This window comes from Pseudorca crassidens, chromosome 1 (genome assembly GCF_039906515.1).
Source record: "Pseudorca crassidens isolate mPseCra1 chromosome 1, mPseCra1.hap1, whole genome shotgun sequence".
Classification (NCBI taxonomy): Eukaryota; Metazoa; Chordata; class Mammalia; order Artiodactyla; family Delphinidae; genus Pseudorca; species Pseudorca crassidens.
Window position 1 is genome coordinate 143177287 of NC_090296.1, and position 24894 is coordinate 143202180.

General features: G+C 53.7%; 1 protein-coding gene across 7 annotated transcripts in view; it reads right to left on the minus strand.

Annotated features, from left to right (window-relative positions):
* The window catches only part of NTRK3 (neurotrophic receptor tyrosine kinase 3), a 385061-nt gene extending 360540 nt beyond the window's left edge, over positions 1-24521 (minus strand). For 6 of the 7 annotated variants that reach the window (XM_067696136.1, XM_067696126.1, XM_067696132.1 and 3 more), the window contains exon 1: positions 23637-24521. In XM_067696136.1, coding sequence (XP_067552237.1) covers positions 23637-23884 — 248 coding nt within the window. In that variant the 5' untranslated portion in view covers positions 23885-24521. The remainder of the gene's footprint in view (positions 1-23636) is intronic. The other variant, XM_067696117.1, reaches the window with a different exon arrangement.
* Between the last annotated feature and the right edge of the window lie 373 nt (positions 24522-24894).

Consider the following 24894-nt stretch of genomic DNA (forward strand, 5'->3'; position numbering starts at 1 on the left):
TTCACCACAGTTTTCCTAAACCCCACTCCACCACCACTACATCCCGTTCTGTGGCAACCCCACTCCCCATATCCACTTTCTCTGGAAGAGCTGGTACACTAGTCAGACCTCCCCCCAGAATAGTTTATCCCTCTGTTGTAGACTCTGCAATACCTAGCTTTGCACACCACAGATGCTCAAATAATGGAGCAAGTGAAGCGGATCGAATTGGATTGAACTGAATTGGACAGCTCTGGCTTGACTTGATTCAATAGCTCTGTTCCTTAATACAAAGTTTTGGTAAATTTGGCAAACTGTGCATTCAGTAAGGCTTTCAATGAGTTGCCTCTAGGCAAATTAGCCATTTGCTCCTCGGTCATTTGGGCAACTGGCCCTCTGTCACTTGGCTTTCGGGGGACTGGCTTCTGACAGGTTGATCCCTCCATGCAGTGACCTGATTTTCTGTTGAACTGACCAGAGCAGACGGTGAGCGGCAGGGGGATGGATCTCGCAAAGGCCCCAGAGGCCCCTGAGGACCAGGGAAGCTCAACCCCAGCCCTTCAGTGACTCTTCAGAAGCACTCCCAGACACCCCAGCCCTGGGAGAGCTGGGAAAGCCGGGGGACACTCACCCTTAAAGAGTTGCTATGCGGCGATGCCACTACCCCAAGCCCTGAGAAACCATCCATCCAGCCTCGAGTTTCTGTCTGAGGATTAGGACCCACTCCTCACTCACGGGCAGCACCCACAGCGAAGGGGCGCAGGGGGGGCTCGGCTGCCCCCACCCCTGCCCTTTCCCCCCAACCCCTGCCCTTCCCCCGGCCCAGAGTGGAAGTTTGACTAAAGCTCAGTGTCTTTGCTTTTATAAATCTCTGCCTTTTAATGATGGCTCAAGGCTGAGGGGAAAAAGGACCATTAAACTCACTGAATAAGTTAATGGGGCAGAGAGACTCTATTTCGGAGCCACCTCAGGCTATTTTCCTCTGTAGCTAAAGCCTGAATAAGTAAAAAGAAAAAATTAAAACCGCAGAGCGCATTGCCAATAAATAACCTCCAGTAATCTCTCAGCATCCAGGACTTCATTTGCAGAGATACTATAATGCAGATCACTTGTAAAACACCTCTGGTTTCAGAGTTCCACCTGCTGTGGCAGCTGGGGTCTTATCACCTGCCTGGTTCCGTTCCTCCCAGCAAAGGCAACCAACTAAGGGCTGCTCCCATCTGGGCTGCGAGGCCCTTTAGGCATCGCTGTGAGAAGCTGCCCCCCAGCAAACGTCAGCACACAAAAACAGAGGAAAGACCCTCCAAACCCCCAGACATAGAGACTCCCTCAAAGACTCCCTAATTCACTGTCCTGAAACTCAGCACTCTCTCTCATCCCTCGGCACAAACCACCGAATCCAGCATCTTGGTTTCTTTGGCCTGGACAGCTCCACCTTTTCACAAAACTCCCCTACTCCCCCCTCCCGCTTGTCTCTCTCCTCCCCCCTTTCTCCCCCCTCCTCCCCCTCCCTCCCCCTCCCTCCTCTCTCTCCTCCCCGCTCTTCCTTCCCCACCCCCTGCTCCTCCCTCACTCCAGCCCTCAAGCCCTGCTCAGCCCACTTCCCTGCCTCCTCCTGGGAGAAACAAGGCCTCCCTTGAACAAAGCTGGAAACATGACCCTTAGGGCCTAGAAAGCACAAATAATTAAATAAGTCAGCACTCCTGTTGGTAAGTGTTGAGTCCCACTAGACACACGTTGTTTACTCTTTAATATTTAAACATGTTAATTAAATCTCTGAATAAACAAATACATTTTAGCAAGTGGCATTCCTCAGTCGGAGCTCCTTCCCGCCACCGCACACCTCAGGGCCTTCCAGGCGGGACCAGGCCTTCTTCGTGGGCCACTGACGTGCTGGTGGATGAGTTCCAGGATCACTGCCCCTTGGCAGCCCGGACTTAGCATCAACGTGTGATGGGCTCCACCCCCGTCCAACCCACATCTTCTCCTCTCAAAACCCAAGGCTCCCTCTCAGCTCCCCTGACCTTCAAAAAGTCCCACCCCGGGGCTTCCCTGGTGGCGCACTGGTTGAGAGTCCGCCTGCCAATGCAGGGGACATGGGTTCGTGCCCCGGTCCGGGAAGATCCCACATGCTGCGGAGCGGCTGGGCCCGTGAGCCATGTCCTTTGAGCCTGCGCGTCCGGAGCCTGTGCTCCGCAACGGGAGAGGCCACAACAGTGAGAGGCCCGCGTACCGCAAAAAAAAAAAAAAGTCCCACCGCTCCAGGTCCCCTCATTCATTCATTCATTCATTCACGTGTTGCCCAGCGTTGATCTAGCCAGGCAGATGCTGAGCACTGGAAAGAAAAAGATAATCAAGGGACTTCCCTGGAGCTCCAGTAGTTAAGACTTCCCCTTCCAGTGCAGGGGGTGTGGGTTCGATCCCTGGTTGGGAAGCTAAGATCCCACGTGCCTCGGGGCCAAAAAAACAAAAAAACCCATAAAACAGAAGCAATACTGTAACGAATTCAGTAAAGACTTTAAAAATGGTCCACATCAAAAAAGGACAAACAAAAAAACCAAAAAGAAATTTTTTTAATAAAAAAAAATTTTTCAAAAAAAAAAAAGATAATCAAGACGGGACCCCAATCCTCAACAAGCTCACAACTGTCCCGAGGAGAAGCCCACCTCCCTCATTCTGGCCTGGCCTGGCCCCTCCCTACCTCTCCAGCCAGAATGAACGTCCTCAAGCTCTTTAAAGGTTCCCTTGCTTCCAGGGCCTTCTTCATGTTGTTCCCTCTCCCTAGAGTAGCATCCATGGCTTGTGCTCCCCACCATGGGGCTAAGTCACCCTTCACGTTTCAACTTAGCAGTCCCTTCCTCTAGGGGCCTCCTCCGCGTGCCCCAGCTAGAGGATCCTATGAGCCAGTGAGATTTCTCCAACACATTTATTGCACCCATTTAACATATAAATTGAATCATCTCCTGTTTAAAAGGAAAAGCCTTCCAGAGCCTCCTATTTCACTCAGATTAAAATTGAATCCCCTTCCCATGGCCTGCAGACCTCTCCGACCTCACCGGCCTCATCCCTCCCCCTTGCTTACTCCAGTCCATCGCCCCCTACACTCCTCCAGCCTCCTTTCCATGTCAACAACATCTAGTCCATTCCCAACTCAAAAGTGCTGTGCTTGCCAGAAAATTCTACCTTCGGGGATATTCCCGAAGTTCTGCCTCTTGCTCATTCTTCAGATAAGAGCTGGGCTGCGATCTCCTCCTGGAGCCCGCCCCCTGCCAGGAGAAGTCCCCACCTCCCACCTCCCGGTCAGGCTTCCCATCACACGTCTCCGCTTGGTTCCTTCCTAGGACTTGTGGCTCTCTGACATTATCTGAGTGCCAGATATCAACACTGATGGCCCCTGCCCACTGAATTTCCAGGCCAGAAACTTTATCTGTCTTGTGCATCACGGCATCACCAACATGAAGGAATGAAGCATGTTTGTGTCCCCACCTGCCACTCACTTAGGGCTCTGAGGGCAGGACCAGGCAGGCTGATGCCACAGCCCTGCACTCAGCACCCACCTCAGACTGAGAAGGAGTTAGTGGACACGCGCTGGGCTGAGGCTCCCCCATACGCCATGTCTGAGCACTCAGCAAGCAGGCCTCTCGGTTACATCATTTCGGGATGGAGATGCGGAACCAGGGCTGTGGTCTGGCTTTATCTGTCCATTGTACACAGGACCCAGCCCAGGGCCCTGAGAGGGGCCACATGACTAGGGTGATGGAGAACACAAAGAAAAGAGGCCAACCCCAGGCCAGAGAGCACCAAATGCACCCCCTGGCCCTGGTTTCACAGTGTCAGAGAGAAAAAGGGCACTCTGAGAGCACCAGGAACATCCTTGGGCTGCAGACACCAGAAGGTGCCCCCAAGAACAGCACCCTGATTCTTCTGCCTGCTTCAGCCCCCCTCCTGCAAGCAGCAGCGTGTCACAACAGAAACCTCACAGGCTCTGAGTCAGACAGGAGCCCAGCTCTGCCACCTACCAGCTGGGTGACCTTGCCACCCCTGCCCCCCTCAATTTCTTCATCTGCAAGACAAAGATACAATAGCACCTGTTTCGATGAGTCATGTACGTGTGTCTATCCTAACCCAGATTCATCAAAAGCAACCCTATTGTGTAAACTGGTGCAACCACTTTGGAAACAGATCTGTCAGTGTCTTGGAAAGTTAAATATCATACAATCCAGGAATTCTACTCCTGGGGACAGACCCAAAAGAAATGAAAGTGTTTGTTCACAAAAAGCCCTGTGCACGAAGGTGCAGAGTGGATTTACCCATAATAGTCCAAAATTGGGAACAGTCATGGTTCCAACAGCTAGGAGACTAAACAAACTCGGGTATTTCATAACGTGGAGTACTACTCAGCAATAGACAAGAACAGACTGCTGTTATCTACGACACGGATGAACCTCGAAAACATTTTGCCAAATACACATTGTATGTTTCCATTTATATGAAGCTGTAGATCAAGCAAAAGTAACTTATTGTGGGAAAATATGAGAACAGTGGCTACCTCTGGGGAGGTGGGGGGCAGAGACTGGGGAGGGGCACAGGGGAACTTGCTGAGCAGATGGGAATACTCTCGATCTTTCTGGTTTTGGGTTCCACAGGTGTATACATTTGTCAAAACTCGGAGGATATACACTTGCAATTTATACATTTCATTGACTGGAAACACTACCTCCAATGAAAACAAATACTGAATGCTAGTTTAATGATATACATACTAAAGTGTCCAGGGGGAGTGTACCAACACCTACAATTTCCTCTGAGATGCATCAGAAAAACAAGGTGGATATAAGTGGCTAGAGGGACAAAGAGAAGGACAGACCCTATGACAGAGCAAGAAAGTGAAATATTAATTGCAGATTCCAGGGAGTGGGTATATGGATGTCCACTGTAAATTTTTCAGCTTTTCTGTATGCTTGAAAATTGCTTTCCATGATGAAATGGCAGAATTGGGAGAATCCTCCTTATTTACATGTCCCAAGGAAAGCAATTTCATAGCCCTATTTTGTGGCCCATTCTTTGGGGAAGTTCTTCCTTACTGCTTACCAGATCCCCATAGGCCGTGGTCACAGACCACTGACATTTTCGGTGGGATGAGTGGGGTGTCTAACTTGGTGGTGACACAAATCAGATGCTCACCGGTAATTGCTGAAATAATTAATTAGTTAATTAATGAGAGAGAGTGCATAGTGCATTTGATATGAGTTGTTTTCTGATTTCCACCTGCACTCTCCTAAACATCAGACCATCAGACAGCCGTCCTCGGGGGCCCTTCTCAGACTCTGCACTGGTTTGTGTGTGCCCCTCCCCCTACCTCTCGGTTTCTCCTGCGAATGTGCCCTCCCCGATAGGGCTCCTTGGCTGCTCCCACAAGGGCCAAACAAGCAGATAGATATGTTTAAGGCACCAGCAGCCAGAGGCACCAAAAAACGAGGACAATTCAGCTTTGATGAACTTCTGCAGGTTTCTGCACTCAGAGAGACTCTATTTTCATTTCAGCAGACATGCAAAGTTTTTGTCTTACCGTTGTTCTGAGCTGAAATGTATCCCCCCCAAAATTCATAAGTTGAAGTCCTAAGCCCCAGTACCTCTGAATGAATGTGACTCTATTTGGAGATAAGGTCTTTAAAGAGGTAATTAAGTTAAAATGGGGTCATCAGGCTCTAATCCATTATGACTGAGGTCATAAAACAAACACAGAAAAGACCATGTGAAGACACAGGGAGGAATTGGCCATTTGCAAACCAAGAAGAAAGGCTTAACATTGTTTTTATTTTAAATTACAAATCTGGTGAGTGTGGTCATCTCTTTATTGCTTAAACCTTTTAAAGTGTTATTCTAATAGAGAAAAAAAACAAAGGATTATATATTGAACACCTTATTTATCCATCACCTGGAATTGATATACATATTACCATTTTGTCAGATGCTAAGATCTCCAAAAAAGGAAGGAAAACATCATAGGTGAAGTTAAGAGCCTTATTTACCTTCATTTCCTCTCCCCTCTTCCTAGAGCCAAGCCTCTCATGAAATTGATTTGTATCCAGTCCAATGGTTTTATCTTTTTACTATATATCTATGTGTATAAACAGTGCATTATATTGGTCATTGAGGTTTTTCTAATTGACGTATAGTTGATTTACAATGTTGTGTTAATTACTGCTATGCAGCAAAGTGATTCAGTTATACATATATGGACATTCTTTTTTTAATATTCTTTTCCATTATAGTTTATCCCAGGATGTTGAATATAGATCATGGTGTTTTTTTACCTTACATACGTGGTATGTCATTCTGCAACCTGTTTTTTTCAAAGTGCAGCCATGTTACTGCACAGAGAACGAGGTTTTCAAAGCAACTGCTATGCAGGATTCCAGCCTATCAACATACGTGGCTCCTCACCCCTTGCCCTCCTGAAGACATGTGAGCTGGTTCCCAATCATTTTGCGATGAATGTGGAACAGCAGGCTCTGGAGTCAGCCTGGGTTTGAATCCTAACCCTGCCATTGACAGCTATGGTCTTAGACAAGCTCTTGCATCTTTTGGGCCTAATTGCCTCATCTGTGAAATGAGAGCAGTTCTCCGCTCATACGACCGTGTGGATTAAATGAGATGCCACATAAACTGCCTGGCCCAGAGCAAGTGCTCAAAACCAGCCGCTGCTACTACTGTGCACTCCAGAGACTGGGAAGACAGAACAATCAATAAACACAAGTCTGGACAACAAAGACCATCTCAAAAATGGGACCAGTGACAGGTAGGACTCAGGTGGACAGAATGAAATCCAGACGGCTTCCAGGCAAGGCAAGTGGCCTGACCAGAAGACTAAGAGTGGGAAATGCTTGGGAATGTTTCAGGAATGCCCACTAGATGAGTTTGGCTGGGGCAGAGGGCTCCCATGGTGGGGATCATGGGAGGCAAGCCTCCAGAGAGATGTTGCAGCCAGAACACGATCACTGAAGGCTGAATTTTACGCCGGGACCAATTAGGACCCAACAAAGTTTCTTGAGCTGCAGTTACCGAATTATGTCCCTGCCACCCAAATAGTTTTTTAAAATCAACTTTGAGTCTTGGAGGGCATTCTCAAAACCAGCTGTGCTTTCATTTCTCAACTGCATATTAGATGACATAGGTCAGAGCACGTTCGGTCAAGTCCAGCCCTGTGGGGAAAGGTTAGTGGAGGCCAAGGTCAGGACAGAGCCAGGCATCTTTTTGGGGGGTGCAGAGAGAAGAGATAAAAGGGAAATGGAGAGAGAACTCAGCACCTGGGCGAGCGCTGTCAGAATGTGCTGGGGAGCAGGTAGTGTTCTTCAGGAATGGGGGCGTTCAAACGTTTTGTAGCCTGGGAAACTTCATAATAGTCTTACTCAGAATACCACACCACCTCTGGCCTCACTTCGGGGAGTAGAGCTGGAGAGCTGCCAATGAGACCGTCGTGCTCGAAGTGCGGTCCCTGGATTAGCAGCATCTGCCTCACCTGGGTACTCACTCGAAATGGCATCCTCAGGCCCCACCACAGATCTACAAATCGGAGTCAGAAACTCTGGGCTGGGGTCCAGCAATCTGTGCTTTAGCCAGGCCTCCCGATGAAGGGGACGCATGCAAGTAGGAGGACCACCAGGGTCTGATCCCACACCGCTCCCCCCCCACAGGCTCCACCCCCAGAGACATCCTCCTGCAGCCTCAGCGCCCTCCAACCTTCCACCCCGTCCGCAACCACCACGTTAGACGTATGACAGGTCAGGGCCAGAAGAGGCCTCAAAGATCACCTGGTCAGGCCCCTGATTTAAAATGTAAGAAAACGGAGGGCCAGAGATGGCCAGTGCCTTGCCCAGAATCACCCAGTAGGTTGGTGGCAGTGACAGGACAGACCCCACAGGTCACTCCGTCCTGCCCCGGAGTCCTCACTTAGAGGACATTCTCAGGATGTGGCCAAAAATACCTGTGCCCACGAAATTCAGGGATGCCAAACCCCACTGGGTCCCAGGACTCCTTCTGCCCCTCCCTCCTTCTCACTATCAGTGTCAAAAACAGAATAGCACAGAACCCCTCGTGCCCTGTGGGAGCTGTGGGAGGGCGCTGGACCCAGGACTAGAAGCAGAGACGACAGGTTGCAGGGCGGGGGGCAGGACCTGAGAGCATCTGTGACATGGGGCGGGGGCGTGAGCAGGGGCTCTGGAGCAGACCTGCTGATTCAAACCCCATGTCTGCCACTTCCTGGTTGCATGACCCAGGACAAGTGCTGTAGCCTCTCTGTGCTCAGTTTCCCCACCGTTAACATGAGGATGCTAATGGTCCCTGCCTCATTGGGTTGTGCTGAGAATGAAGGATGGTTAAAATCAGACTGTCCTATATAAAAGAGGATGTATATGTGTGTATAACTGAGTCACTCTGCTGTACAGCAGAAATTAACACAACATTGTAAATCAACTCTACTGCAATAAAAAATAAATTTAAAAAAATAAGACTATTCTGAGAAGAGCACGTGGGACCCGGTCACAGCACAGCGTCTGTCATCCCCATGATGAGTTAAGGTTCCCTAGAAGATTCCCTCAGCAGCTGCTCCACTGAAGGCAAAGCCAAGGCCCACAGAGGCGTGGGAGCCATGAGAACAAGGTGCCCGGCACTCCGCGCAGGTGCATGCACTGTCCCCAAGCTGGGTTCTGCGGTAGGTGTGCGAGATATGCTGGTAGAAATCAGCCCCTCCTATTCAGCAGGTCTCTATGGAGTCCCTGTGAAGTGCTGGCTACAGGATAAAACACAGTCCCTGCCTCTGACACAGCACACAGAGAGAAAACAAAAACATCCAGGAGCCTGATGCCACCCAGGGCGTGTGGGTGCAGCTCCAGGGAGCCTCCCCTGGGCTAAGATGCTGGCTGAGCCACCCTCTCTGGCCAGCGACCCACCCGGGCAGGTGAGGACTGGTACCTGGGAAGGTAACAGGGTGGAGCCTCAAGGCCAGGTGCCTGATCAGAGTCCAGGTAACAGGCAAGTCACCTGCGTGGGGACACAGCTTGCGGCCCAGGACCGGGGGCGGCGGGGTGGGAAGCAGGGAAGAGTGACCAGTCATTTCCATGGAGACAGGACGTGACCCTGGATAATGACGCCTGCACGAGGGTCAGGGATGGATAAGGTTGCTCCTCCTCCACCATGGCTGCCCCAGGTCCCAGGGCGCTGCTCTGAACTGCAAAGAGGGAGGGTAGGCCTGTCTTGGTTGCAGCCAGGGCAGGGGCAGGCCCCCAGCGGGCTAGACAGAGGGTCTGCTGGCTGCTGGGAGAGGGAAGCCAGGCCCAGCCCTGGACCAGCACGTGCAGCCAGTCTTCGCTTGCCCACCCGGGTGCTCACCCCCCCATCACATGGCGGAGGAAGGCTGACCGCCATCCCCCCGCCCCCCGCCAAGTCACCCTCTGACGGAACTTTGTCCCAGGAGCTTGGCCTGGGGGACCCAGGGAATCTGGCTGCACCTTCGGCACCCCAGCCCACCTCCCGCACAGCCTGGAGGTAGATTCCAGGTGGCAAAAGAGAGGGGCTTGACCTTACACGTCCTGTAACTATGGGCAGAACACAGATCCATCTGTCCGGCTGGTTGATGTTTTCCCAGCTCTCACCAAAGGGGCCGGCCCAACAGAGGCTCTCAAATAAACATGCTGAATAAATGCAGAAATAGGGAAATGAGCGAGTGCCTTGAAGAGACTCGGTGACATTTTCTGGAACCTGGAACCCGCTGTTCCTTGGGTTTCTCCCTTCCCGTCTCACTGCCCCCTCCTCCGGGCTGCCCGGGGTCACCTTCCCCATAAGCACCAGCCCCCAAATCTTTGTCTCTTACAATTGGAAAGTGACAAGAGACGAAACACAATTGTCCTCTCTTGCCTTCGATATGCTGCATCTGCTAAAGTACCATGGGGCCTCTGTGGACCAGCAGCAGGACGGTGAGTCAAGGTCACGGCCGGCCAGGACTACACCCTGACAACCAGCTCTACTATTTCCAATCAGATGAACTCGAAAGCAGGTAAATCTAGAATTTTTAAATCTCCATTTAGAAAAAACTGCACCCTCTCCTCCTCAGGGAAGCCCTATTTTCATATCTATACATTTTTCTTTCAATTTCCCATTAGATAACATTTTCTAAAATTCTGCCCCTGCTTCTCTTGAGACAGCTCTTCCAGCTGTAGATGTCTTGGCTAATAATACTGGCCACCCCGACTCGACTCTAAACTCCAAGAAGGAGGGAGGGACTATGGCCTTTTATTTTTGCAGCATCGTGTCCCAAGGCTTAGCACCATCCCTAGCACATGGCTGGAGCCAAGAGCTGGGACAGAAGAGGGTTGAGCCCCTCCTCTCCCTGTGCTGCAGAGAGAAGGACCCGGCCAGCCCAGCTAGCACCCCTGGCCATCCTTCCCCAATAGTCCAGATGCTGGGACAGGCCTGGACAGGCAGTGAGGCAGGCGGCCAGATGCAGCTCAGCATCCACGGTGGGAGGAACACACCGCCAGCTTCAGGCCCCCATTAGCAGTCTGTTACGCACTTGGAAGACAATCCTTTGAAAACAAATGGAATACAAGGCCTCCCCTTCAACTCCTGCCTCAGGGACAGAAGCCGGGGGCTCCCAGAAGACACAGGGCCCTCCCACGGAGGAGGGAACACTTCAGCCATAGGCCACATGCCCTAGGAGCCAGGCACTTCTCTCCACGCCCTCCCCTTCACTGCCAGGGGCTTCGAGGGGCCCTAGCTCCTCCAAGGGCCTCAAAGACAAGGTTTCTGCCAAGGGTACAGAACTACACCGCTCCTCCACGCCCCTCCCCCCTCCCCATCTATCATGTTATTTCCCACTTGGTGTCTTATAGCCACACTTGTTAAAATGACTGCCACTTAAGAGGTGGCAAGAAGTCAGAAACGCAATCTGGAGCAAAGCTGATATTAAATAACTTCCTGAGCCTGGCACGTCTGCCAAGGCCCCCTCCTGGATCTCAGGTGGATCATAAAGAAGCTACAGAAGATAAGGAGCCAGAGGCACCCCAATTCCAGCCCCAGAGCCACGCCTCTGCTGGGGGAAGGCCCCTCCCTTCTCTGGGCTGGAGTTTCTGCACCAGTAGAGCCTAAAGTAATTCCTTCCTATGTGATCCCACACCCCCAAACACACACACACACACACACTGAGTGAAGGATATGAAATGACGTCTGACACTCAAATCTACGCTGGAAGAGCCCTCCATGTCAACCAGCCCTACCCTCCTTTCGCCGTTTTCCAGATAAACACACTGAGCCTCAGAGATCTTGAGTCTCATGGCTGAGGCCAACCAGATAGGCTGGGGATTAAAGAATCTCAAGAAGAGTAATACCCAAGGAAAATACCAGAAAGGGTCTGGCTGTTAGATGCCAGGATTGGTTGGCTACAATGAAGTCAGTCAGGTGCACAGGTGTGTTCTGCAGCTGTGGCCTCATGCCATTGGCCCAGCAACAAACACTCCCAATGGCCATCATCACACTTGTGTCCTCAGAGAATCATCTCTATCTGCTCACACTTGAAGGGGAGAGAAATTCATCTGATGGATCCTCTGAAGCCTGACGCCGAGTCAGTCTCATATGCCTCAGCAATGCCCACCATGGCCACCCCACCAGATCAGAATACACTGCTGTTCTCCATTCTGGCCACTTGGTGTCACTGCTGTCCCCAATGAACTAGAACCACAGCGGGCTCCTTGGGAAGTAAAATGATCCTACCAGGCCAACAGGATCCCATACATACCCCCTGCACTGTCTCCTAATTCCATCCTTCCTCCAGAAAGAGACAGATAGTCCATCATGGAGTATCCATCCATCATGTTCCAGACACTTTCCACACATCATATAAACTAATCATCACAGCAACACCTCCCAACAACACCTGACTTTGCAGGTGAAGAAAATGAGACCCTGAGAAATTAAGCAATTTACTCAAAGTTCAAAAAAAACAAGCAAGGAGGAGGGCAAGAATTGGAACCCGAGTTTGACGTCAAATTCCATGACCTTTTCACAACATACTTTAGCCTCCCTTGAGTTATCAGACTCTGTGCTGGTTAAATCAAGTTGGTTTGCCATGACCCTCGGAGGTGCTGGGAGAAAACCACGTGCAGCTTTGTTCAAAGGCACAATCATAATAGGGCAGGATAAATAGCACCTCCCTTCCTGCAGAAATCATGGTCTAGTGCCCTCTTGTGGCTGATCATAGAACTGGAATGAATGCGCATGGGAGGCTCTTCAGGGTGGATTGGAGGGACTGAGCAGTCACCCCCTTCCCAGTGGTCTCATCCATTCTTTCTCCCAGGGCTGGTCCTGGAGCCCCATCTGTAGCTGACAGGCCTAGTCAATTACAATAGCCGGAAGAGAATCATCCAGTGAGTGGGAAGCTACATAGAGCAAGAACAGCAGTAAAACCAAATGGAGCAACACCTGCAAGGGGCTGGGTGCTCCTGAGTCACCCTGCATGCAGGTTCCTGGCATCCCAACTCCCAAGGCTGGGGAGTTGGGGAGGCAGGCAGCAGGAAGGCTCTGCCTGGACACTGCCACTTGGTTTCCCAGCTGAGGCTATCAGTAGCAACCATTACAATCTCCCTGTTCTTGGGCAGACATGTGCCTCAGCCACTTTGTCACCTTTTCCAAATACACGCCATGTTAGTCCTTCTGTTGCCTCCCTGAGCTCTGGCCCTAGGGGAGGTCCTAGCTCCCCTCTCATCCCACTCTTCAAGGACCCAGAAACACCCCCTGCCCTTCACCTCTGAGAGACTCCTATTGTACCATTGGCCAGTTTGGCCTCTGTGCACACATCATATGCCAGGCACTTACTATAATCTCATTTAATCCTCACAACTACTCTAGGAAGATGGATCTAGTTAGCCCAGTTTTTCAGATGAAGAGACAGAAGCTCAGAGAGGTTAAGTAACTTGCCTAAGCTCACACAGGGGCAGAGCCAGGATTTAAACTGAAGGTTATCTGGCTAAAGAAGCCACTATTCTTCCTATGACACTGGGTTGCCTTTGAGGCAAAAGAACCATTGAAAGTCTTGGGGCCCAGGAATAGTTCTAATGGAAGCCCTTGGTTTAAAAGATTAATCTGTCAAGATGTGGAGGATGAGCTGGAAGTAGGAGAGGCTGGACTCGGGAAGAACAGATGAGGGTCATAAAAAGTAACCACACCTGTGGGAATGATGTTCTGGAGAGTGGTGATGAGAAGAGGAAGAAAACGAGAGGGAGAGACAAGCATTAAGACTTTTACACACACAGACTGGAGTGCACGTTCTCATCAAAACCTTAAAATAACCCGGTATTATCAGTATTATTTCTGATGAGGAAATGGAAATCAAAAAAGTATCCAGCCCAGGGTCACACAGCTGGGAAGAGGCAGAGTTGTGAACGCAAGCTTCATTTAGCAGGTGCCATCCATTAGCAAGGTTGTCTACGCAAATGATCTCCAGCCTAGTAGGACTGCCATAAATGTTATGTTCATCCCTGTTCTTCAGGGATCAGCCTCAAAAAAGTATCAGAAATAAGTAGGTGGGAAAAGACTGACCACAACAGAGAGGGTCCCACCTGCAGCCCTGGGTCCAGCAGCCATGGGATGGCCCTCAGGGCAGAGCTGCAGGCCCCAGATCTGAGAGCTCAGGACCCACTAAAAAAGAGGGAGATCCCGTCTCCAAAACGAATAGCTGTGTTAGTGGGACAAGGCTCCTTCATGAACCAACTAGTGCAAAGAACAAGACAGCACCTGCTCAAATACGAGACAGCTTGGAACAGCCAGAGAAGAGCTCAAAGCACGCACAGAAAGGAAACAGTCAAAACTAGCCAGTCCAGGCAGGGCCCAGGACCCTGGTTTGCACGGCACTTTGATACCCATCAATTTAGATGGGTGTCTCTGAGAACAGAGGTGGTCTAGAGAGACAGCACCAAGCTCTCATGTCTGGTAAATATCAGGACCCCCTGCTTCCTGAGCAGCTACTTGGTGTCTAAGTAATTACCAAGCTTGGCATGGCTGGGGTCGGGGGCAGCGGGGAGAGACAGGGGAGAGATGCCTCCACACTTGGACCGCCATATGAAATGGCCTGAGGGAGTTCATAAAGCTCCCATGACACTAACTCTGCAGTGTAGCCGTCTGTCAACTTCTCTGTGTCCCCATCAAGACTTATCTTCCTGCACAGGAACGATGTCCCGTTCATTCATCTCCATGACCCTCGTGCAGATGCACTGACCCCTCCTGCTGCTGCTGAGACAAACTTGGTGGGAAGGAGAGCACTCCAGCCCACTTCTGGTCACCCAGGGCACTCTCCCAGCTGCCTCCTGGGAAGCTCAGGTGCAGGAGACTCACATGTCTGGGCTGCAGACATGATGGAGGCAGGACCCCATGATGAGGGCTGCGAGAGGCCCAGCCTAGGGGAGACCTGACCTCCCTGCTCAGCCCTGGCTCAAAAAAGGTTCTGAAAGCCAGGTCAGTCGGTGCACATCTCACCACACTGGAGCCGCATCCCCAGCTCGCAGGAAAGGCAGCCACCACCAGCCTCGGTCGGTCTCGTGCGCAGCACTGCCCTCTGGTGGCCACCAGGAGTCTAGACGCAGACGATTTTTGTAGGCAGGAAGCCAAAGGCTTCAGGGCTTGTTTACGGGAGACCTCAGTCGTGATGTGCGTGGAACACAGAAGCGATGCAATTGTGGGTGCGCAAAGACGCCTCCAGATGCGCGCACACAGCCCACTTTACCGCGGGAAGCAGCCCAAATTAGGACTGCGCATCTAAGATTGCTCCTTCTCTGTTTGCAGGAGGCTAAGGGCTCCTTTCGCTGCCTCTGGAAGAGCCCAGATCCCTCAGCCCCAGAGCAGAGGCTTGCAGAGGGCGGGAGGATGAGAGCCACACCAGCTGGGGAGGTGGCCTCCGAGGCGTTCTGGTCCCACTATGCCAGGAACTCGCTGGGTGATTGAGTCAAGTCCATTCACCTCTCTGGAGCCTTGGGTTCCTTCTCTGTAAAACTGGGTTTGGCCCCAATTATTTCTGAGCCCCTTTCCAGGTCAGATGATTTATGGTTCAAAGTCTTGATCTTTTTCCTAACTCAAAAACACTCTCAGACGTCTAGAAATGCAAATAAGCAACATGGTGCCCTACCGCTTGAGGAGCCCATCGAGTATGTGATCACCCTGATCTGACAGTGACCCTGAGAGGGAGATAAACTCCAATTCCCAGAGGTGACCCCAAATCCCAGAAGGGGAAACCAAGGCCAGAGAGGCTCTAGGATGTGGTGAACTCTTCCAGCCAAGAAGCAGCAAAATGGGGTGTTTCCACAAATTCCTGCCCTGCAATTGTAGCACTTTGCTGGGTACCCCAGCTCTCTCTGCAGGGACAGCTGTAGCCATCCCCCATGCTCATCCCTATGGAGAGACAGATGGAGCTTCCCTGAGCAAGGGGGGAAGAGAGATGGAGCAAAGAGGATGGGTAGAGAGGAGTAAAGGCTGCTCATTTGAGGAGGAGGGAAGAGAAGGGCCAGGAAGAACCAGAATTCACCCTCCAGGAAAGACGCTCTAAATATCCGCTTCCAGCTCTAGGTGGACACATCAGACATCCCCCTTCTGCTCTACATCCAGTGGCAGCCTTGGAACTCCAAAACTCGAGCTGGGAGAAGCCAACCTGCCCTCTATTCTCCCATCCAGGCTCTCTCTGGCCATGGGCAATTGGGGACACAGTCCTGCTGACCGTGTCTCAGCCCAGAGTGGAGCTGGCTGGCGCCCAGCCACCAGCTTCCTGAATACTCGTCAGCCTCAGCTGGCACCTGGTCTCCTGGGGGAGCTGACCTGACCTCAGAAACCAGGATGCTATGGGGTGGTCACCGAGGCCTGGGGAGAGGGCTTGGTTGGGACGAGCCTCATGGGAGGCCTCCCCAAGCCTCCCCATCATTAGCACCTGGCTTTGACAGTGCTGGCCAGGGCTGCTTGGCCAACACCAGACCCACCACTGTCTCATCTGCCTTCCTCTCCAACCCCAGCCAGGGGAATTCTCAGCTAGGGAACTGGAATGTTATAAAATAAGGGATCCTCCTAGACCTTCATGTCTACCCTTTTATTTTATTATTAATTTATCTTGATGGTCATAGATTCGTGAATGTGTATGTATAGCAGTATATATCCACATGCATAACAATATAGCAAAAGAGTATAAGCAATGGAGCTTAACATTAAATGTCAGACTCCTCTGATTGGCTTCGTGAAATGAAGCAAGTCACATTCCATCTCTGGACTCATTTTCCCCATCTGTAAAATGGGACGAATAATAGTACTTATCTCCTAGGGTTGGTGTGAGGCCGTAATGGGTTATATTACCTCCAAATTGCTTGGAACAGTGTCTGGAACATAGTAAGTGCTCAGTAAACGCTAGCTGCCATGAGTTATCATGTATCGACAGCTTTCTCTTTACCCGGCATGACACAGGCCACTGACCCTCAGAGTGCTGCTAAAAGGTAGTTGTTATTATTATCCTCATCTCACAGAGAAGGCAACTGAGGCCCAGAGGAGGGAAGGGGTTTGTCCAAAGCTAGGAAAAGGCCAGGTCTGGAGGAGCTGCTGGGGACAGGTTTCTCTCCCTGCTGGATGATTCTGTCTGGGGACAGAATCCTGAATCTTCCACCACCCAGACGGGGGATACTTATGATGGGACAAGCCAGATGGGGGAACAGGGGCAGAAGTGAAGTTAGAAAGGACAGGCTCCAAACTGGCTGCACCCACAGATCCCTGAGCCCTGTGTGTAAATAGAGCTCAGCAGAGCCCTCGCCAAGAGCAGTTTTAATTGGCATGGGATGCAGGCTGCGAAGAGGCCTGGGGCTGCCAGCCTTGCATAGTTGCTGCCTCTGGGGACCCCAGATTTGGAATCACTGCCCCAGAGGGAGACACAGTCGTGGGCGAGGCTCTGGCTTTGACAGAGTGCCCAGAAAGGGTGCCAGAGCTGAGTAGGAGAAGGCGGTGCTGCCATCTGGGCAGGGACCTCCTCCAGCAGCCCGAGGACCCCTAAGTCCCCGCCTCTCTCTGCGCCTCTCCTGGGACCCTCGCAGGTAAGGTGAGGGAGGAGCTGACTGCAGGGGTCCCTTCCAACTCTGAATTCCGGGGAGCCCTGCCCTCGGAGGTAGTAGGCAGAGATCTGAGGATCCTCATGGGAGTTCCACTGGGCACTGAGAATCTGGAGTCTTCATTTCTGATGGTCTGACATCCAGTCCATCAAAGAGGACCTGCCAGCATGCCCAGCCCCCAGGAGTATTTAGGTTTCCCAAAGTGGAGGCCAGCAAGGCTCAGGGGATGACAGACGACTTGAGCTGAGGGCTCAGTTGCTCATCGATAGATCTGGGGGACCGAGTCCAGCCTCCACTCAGGCCACGCTTAGACCCAACCACCAGGCCACTCAGCTGCCCTCCACAAGGCCCTCATGGATGGGCCGCTCCCATAGCGCTGCCCCTTGGGAGAGAAGGAACTTTCTGGATGAAGATAGTCTGCTTCTCCGTTCCCAACAGCCAGAGGGTATCCAGCTACAGGGTTACTGCCGGGGAGAGAATGGAGTCCAGGACACCAGAGCGGCCACGAAGGGAGTATCAGAGGAGGAGCCTCAAGACCCTTCTGGATCTTTCCTTTTGTGAGACACTCAACCACTGGGATTCAATTTCTGTCCTTTATTTTGTTTGTTTTGTTAATCAGGACAATGGGGCTAATAATCGCTGCTTAGGTACTTCAAGTAGCTGTGGCAAAAAATAAACACAACAGGGACTTCCCTGGTGGTGCAGTGGTTAAGAATCCGCCTGCCAATGCAGGGGTCACAGGTTCGAGCCCTGGTCCGGGAAGATCCCACATGCCGCGGAGCAACTAAGCCCGTGTGACACAACTACTGAGCCTGCGCTCTAGAGCCTGCGAGTCACAACTACTGAGCCCGTGTGCCTAGAGCCCGTGCTCCGCAACAAAGAGAAGCCACCACAATGAGAAGCCCATGCACCGCAACAAAGAGTAGCCCCCGATCGCTGCAACTAGAGAAAGCCTGCGCACAGCAATGAAAATCCAACACAGCCAAAAATTAATTAATCAATTAATTAAAAAAATAATAAACACAGTAACTGTAAACTGGAGAGCAGGAAGAAATGAATTTGGGGGGGGAGGGATTCATGGAGGTGAAGGATGTGCTACAAGGGACAAAGGGCAGGACCCAGAGGGCTACTAGGGACCGTCTTTTGAGAACTGGCCTGGCCCTGGGACTAGGGGTGCTTAGGAATCCTGATCCCCTCTGCCACCCAGCCTGCTCCCTCCTCACATGCCCCTGCCCCTACTCCCAATTCATCAACCCCTCCTGGGAACAGAGCCAAGAAGGAGAGCCAGGGGCTTCAGGACCACCCCTCCTACTGTCAACCCGGCTCCCTCTCAAGCCCAGGCCCTTCCAGCCACGACAACGTTGGGCACCAAGCTTTTTTGATTATGCATGCTTTAGCAATAAAAATTCATCTCGTAACCCCCAAACACTCCTAGTTATTAAATTATATGCTTATACTTCTTCGATTCATATATTAAACATTAAATATTCCCTCTTCTCAACGAGAATAACTTGAAATGGAAGCTCTAACGTTTTCTTCTCACACCCAGCAGAGGCCCCTGCTCTGGCAATAAGCTGAAACTCTGCAGAAGGACATCTCCCTGCCTTGAGCTCACGGTACACGGGGGGCATGGGGGCGGGCCATGAAGCTGGGTGTCCAGCCTCTAACGGGAGGCTGCGGGCCTCGGCGCATTCTTGCTAGGGGTGGCACTTGGTTTGGACAGTGGACTCCAAACTGGGTGGCCCAGAGTATTCTAGAGGTGGAAGGGGAAGGAACGAAGGGAAAATGGCCAGTGAGGGAGCACCTGCTGTCTTCCTCTGGGTGGCATCACAAGGGTCAGCACCAAGCCCAGGGATGGTGCCCTTAGAAGTGGCCTAGCAGAACCTCCTTGGGGATGTTCCCTGGGCCCCGGGATGGCATATGTCTCAGCTGGAAAGGACACTGCTCCATGGCCTCAATTCACAGTTGAATTTCCAGGCTCAGAAAGACTACAGTCTTCTACCGTGGCTGACAGAGGATAAAGGGTAAATCCAGGTGTGGGACTCATGTGTCTCATCCCTTTCTCTAATCCTACCCTGCCAATGGCCAACTGGAGGCCCCAAAGGGAGGCTGGAGATGGTGTCTGTGATCCCAGTACAGTCCACTGAACGCAGCCCTCTACATGGGGACCCCAGCCCAGGCAGCAGCAGAGATGCCACAATACTGGCAAAGGCCAGCCCAAGGGAGGCCTTTGTCCACCCCTACAGTCAGAGAGAAGGAGTCAGCCACCAGGGACAGGTAAGGCAAGGATGGAGAGCTGCCCAGGGGAGCGGATGTCAGGCCCGTCCCTCTTCACAGCCATTCTTTCCACTTCCGCTCCGCAGGAGAGTGGTCAGCCTCTTGCAGGATGCTGGGCTGACTCCCAGGCTGCATGCTCAGCCCTCGGTAGCCAGGCCAAGAACTCTCAGAGCTAGGGCCGGGCTGGGCTGGTTTTACCCAAACCCATCATGTGCTCAGGTCCCCTGGAGCTGCAGAGCTGATGCCCGGGGCTTTGGGCTGTGCCTCGGAAGACTGACCTGGGCTGAGGATTCTGGCTCCAGGGAGGGTCCTCCAGGGAAGGCCTGGATTCCACCCACCAACAGCCTGGCCTCCATACAAAATCTCAGGGCCTCTTCAGTCCAGGGTCCCCAGCTTTTATCCTGGAAGTACCTCTTTCCCCAGGGCTATAACCACTTCCCCTTCTAAATCTCACCTCAAAGGCCCCTCACATCTCTACCTCCCTCCCTCAGGCCTAGCCCCAATGTGGGGGGCTCCTGATTGAACCCTATGATGTTCTTGGGGCATGGTTCACACCCCTGACTGCAGCCCAGCTCTCACTGGTAATTGTCAAGGCTGGCTCTCCCCTTGACCCTTAGAAAGGCTAAGAATCAGGAAGTCAGTACAGCAGCCAAAGCCCCAAATGATCCCTCACCCAGCCAGGGGAGGGCCTGCAGGGAAGACAGGGGAAATCAAGGGACCAGAGTGCTGTAAACACCAGGGACCCTGTGGTGGCTCGTGTGGAGACCCAGGTGGCAGCTCAGGGTCCCAGCCAAGAGCCCACTGTCTTCACAAGCCCAGGAACACCCAGCCCAGCGATGCCATCTTCTCCCCCTGGATTTTCTTTCTAGCAGTCCAAGGATGCGCTACTCCAACCCAACCCCAGGCAGGCCTGGCCTAGAGACGCCAGAGGGCCCCCCCTCCCAGCCACCACCCTTCTGCCTTTGTGACGTCAGAGCCTGGCTGGGTGCGGCCGCACGTGGACCCTTCTAGGTAAGGTTACTGTGTGTCAAGAGCTCCAACGGCAGAGGGATCGGCCTCTTGAACAGAAAGAAGCCAAAAGGGAGGGCACTTTGGGAGGGCGGAGGTGAGACCCACACTTCTGCACTGAGGCCTTGCAGCGGATTTCCTCCTGATACTGATGGGGCAGCCACCTACCCCATCAGAGGCGCCCTCCGATGGGGACACAGGAGCCACCACACATGCCACCCCTGAGAGGAAGGACCACAGGGAATCTCTGGTCCCTCTGAAAACTCAGGGATGATCAGTTCAGCACCTGAGGGAGAGACCTCAGGAGTCCACAGCCCCAAGAACAGGAGGGTGGCTGGGTGGCAGCCACCCCAGGTTCCCTTAGCCAGGCCCGCTGGAACTCCAGCTTCTGCCCCAGCCTCTTCCTCGGCCCCCAGAGTCTGCCCAAGCTGCACCCCCAGACATATACCAGCATCAAGAGCTTCAGGTTGATGGAAGGCTGGGGGACCCCTTGATCTCCAAATCTCTGATAGCATCAGATCTAAAGAACACATTCCTTTTCAGCAAAGCCCGGGCTTGGACTGAAGCCTCACCTCCAGGTCCCACTAAAGGAAGCCCCCCCCCCCCTACCTGGAGGGCTCCTCTCTGTCCTCAAGCCCCTCCTTCCAGCCCACGTCCATAGGTAGCCCTGCAGAGTGGGGGACCTGGGTTTTGGGGTCCAACAGACAAAGGCCTAAGCCTGGCTCACTGCTGGGGCTATGTGCCCCCAGGAAAGTTACTTTGTAGCCTGAGCCTCCATCATGAGGTAAGACAGGGATGGTGACACCTGCTTCCCAGGGCAAGCAGGACTCCCCTCCTTCTCTGCTCTGCCTCCAGGCCAGAAGGCTAGGCCCTTCCCTAGTTCCGTCAATACCAGCCATAGATATAACAGGGCACTGGGGAGAAGATGGGATGAGGAAGGGTCATCCCACCCATGACCTCTGACCCTCCCCCACCTGCCACTCGGCACAGCTCCGGTGGGAATCCAGTTCCCTGGCTCTTAGGTGTTGGGGTGGATTCAAGGAAAGGAGTCCTGAATTCCTGGCAAAGTGTCTGAGTCCTGAAACAAGGATGGAGACACACACAGAGGGACTCCCAATCTACTCCCGGATTACCTGCCCCAGCTGCCCCTCTGGGGTCCTTCAGTGGCAAAGGGGACAAGAAGCCACCCCATCCCCTCCCATCATTACCTTCCCAGCAGCCCCACCTTGGGCCCTTTGCCTGGAAAGCTCAACCCAACTCTTCTTTATCAGACTGCTTCCCCTAGCTTTCTTTTCAGAGGGGGGACACCTCTGCATGGCCATAAAGAGCCTACGTGATTGTGACCCTCCCCGCCTCCCACCAGCTTCCTACAGGGACACACACCCTTGGAACAGAGAACAAGCTGGCTGAGGCTCACCAGCTCCCAGAGGCCCGCACTGGGCACCTGGGGCACCGTCTCTCCAACCCCTGGCCCACCCGATCCCCTGAAAATCCCTAGGTCCAGCTCCTGAGCTCCTGGACCCACTGCTAGGCTCCCCCCTCCCATCCCACACACACCCCTACCCCCACCCCTCAGTGCACGTCCAAGGCAGAGGTTCCCTGACAATCTCACTCCCACCCTCCTGGCTGCATCCTTGGGGATGCTGGAATGCTGTGGCCTGCAGGTGGGAGAAGCTGCATTGGGTCCATCCTGTTTCTCCTGCCCTCCCCTCCACCCTACCCTTGGCTATTTATCTTGTCACCCCAGGCCAGCCGGGCTGAAGGTGGTGAGGGGGTGAACGGTCGAGCCAAGATATGGGTCAAGCTTGTCTCCTGGGCCAGGAGTCAGGGACACCTCCTGGGCTGCACACTTCTCTCAAACTGTTAGCTGCAAGAACACGAGCAGAGTCTCCATGAAGCCAAGAGGGTGGTGGGCTTCGGAGAGAGCAGGACTGCAATTCCTCCAGGCTTTACAGCCCCATCGCACTGGGGCCGAGGTGAAGGGAGAGCTGATGCCTGGGAGGGCAGCACCCACGGCAGAATCCAGCCCCTCTGGAGTCTGCCCAAATGCCTGCCTCAGACCCCAGCCAGGACTTCAGTGCCAACCCTTTTCAGCATCCCACCCACTTCAGGGGTCTCCAAGGGGTGGGGACCTTGAGGGGAGACAGGTGAGAGCTACCCCCTGAACACTCCCAGTGCCATCCACACCCTTCTCTGGATGGCAGGATGGGATGGGGGTCACCTGGCTGAGGTCAGTGGAAGATAATCTGGACAGGCTCTCTCCGCCCATGCTTCTAACCCACATCCCTGCCGAAGAAAAATAACGGGGGGGGGGGTAGGGGGAAGAGCAGGCCACCACAGGTCTCACTCAGACAGGACAGAACCAAGCAAATGCTAGTCAGAGTTCAATTTTCCAAATAAAGGGATCTGCAGGATCGTATAAGAAGCCCCATCCCCAAAACACGCAAGCCTTCCCTCCTCCCTTCATCATCCTGACTCGGAATTACTGGAACAGTTATCAGAGCTCAAACAGGAACAGGATCTGTAGGCGCCCAGATGCAGATGAGGGTGGGAAAGGGCGGGGGGGTGGGGGGTGTCTCGGAAATGCCCAAAATGGGGTTGGAGAGGGCGGGCGAGAAGGAAAGGGAAGAGGTAGGCGTCCATGACGGCCTCGACATGTCCAAAGTCTCCCTGCGAGCAGCCAACTCCCAACTTGTTTACTTGACAGCGTGTTTTGCTGTTTCCAAAAGGAAACAGTTAAACCTCTGGGCTGGATCGCGAGCAGTCCCTAACTGTCACCTTCCCTCCCGGTTAAGCGCTGCCGCCGCCACCGCTGTCGCTGCCGGCGCCGCTGCCGGGGAATTGAACCTCCTCTACTTTATTCCACTTGAGCGTGGCCAAACTGTTGCTATTTAGTGGGGGGCAAAGAACCCGATTCGCACCCTCGAAACGAGCCGCAGCACCTGGGGGCGGGGGCGGGAGCCGGGCCCCGCGTGCCCCGGCCGGCTGGGGTCCTCTCGCGGGAGAGGCACACACACGCATCACCAGATCACGCCTCGCCAAGGCCGGAGTCACCTGGAATACGCAGCCCGAGAGCATCTCCCGAGCCAGAGCGAGCCTGACGCGCGCCCGGCGGGCGGCGGGCGGCGGGCAGCGGCGAGCTGGGGCGGGCGGAGGGCCAGCGAGCCTGACGCGCGCCCTGCGGGTCGGCGGGCAGGCGAGAGGGAGACGCGGAGCGAGGGGAGAGGCGGGCTGGGGAGCGGCCGCCTGACTTACATGGAAGTGATATTCCTTGAGATGTCCGTGATGTTGATGCTGGCATTCCCATTGCTGTTCCCTGAATCCTGCCCTTCCAGGAGGGGGAAGAGATTCCCATCGTCCGGCCGCCGGCAATTGATCTCAGTCTTGCTGCAGACACAATTTGCAGGGCAAGCCAGCACGGAACCCACATAGTCCAGCCAGACGCTTCCCAGCAAGAAAATCCGCCAGAAACTACACTTGGCTGGGCAAAGAGAGACATCCATCTCCGATCGCTGCTTCTAAAAAAGAGGAGGAGGAGAGGAGAGGGGGGTGGGGTGGGGGGAGTGGGGAGAGCTGGGGGGGAAGGAAACAAAGACGGCGAGGGAGGGGGGAAGGGGGAGGGGGGCCTCTGCCTTTGAAACGCCGTGCGATCAGATGCAAAATCCTTCAACGTCTGAAACCATCGCGGCCGCCGCCGCCGCCGCCGCTGGGTGGGAGCCGCGGGGAGCGCCTAGTGGCGCGGTCTGCCTGGCATGGTGGCCGGCTCTGCGCTCGCCGGCTCGCCGGGTCCGGGGGCTCGGGAAGCGAGCCGCGCTCTCCGACTCCGAGACTTTGCAGGGTTGCAACAGACGGTGGGGAGGCAAAAAAAGAAAAAGGAAAAAAAAAAAAAACAAGGAAAAGGAAAATATGGTGCTAAAGTCACCAAGTCCCACCTACTGGGCAGAATTAAAACGGACACACCTGCAAAATACACACACTCACACATCCACACACCCGGCGCCCGGAGGAGGAGGAAGATGTGGTCGGAGCTGCAGCAGCCGCCGCAAATGGCTCGCTGCGCGCCTGCAGAAATGTACAAGTGCTCCGAGCCTTACGAAACGCACGGGTTATCCGAGCGTCTTCCTCGGTTCCCTCCCTCTCTCCCCCACCCTCCTCCCCTCCCTCCTCGCGGCCTCCTCCCCCCGCCACCCGCCCCGGCTGGGAGAGGCAAGAGAGCGGAATCTCCCCCCTCCCTCCCTCTCCCACTCCTCCCCACACCCCTCCCTCTCTCCCCGCCCGCCCTCTCCCCTCCTCCTTCCCCACCCACCCACCTACCCACCCACTCGCCGGCTCGCGGCTCTCGCCCGCACAGCCACCCGCAGCCACGCGGCCGCCCGCCCGCCCGCCAGCTCCAAGCCTAGCGGCCCGGCGCCCGCTCGCCGCAGCCAAGAGGAAAGCAAGACGGAAGGGAAAAAGTTGCAGTTGGGATTGCGAGGGTCTGGACTGGGGAGGGGGACTTGGAGAGCTGGCGGCG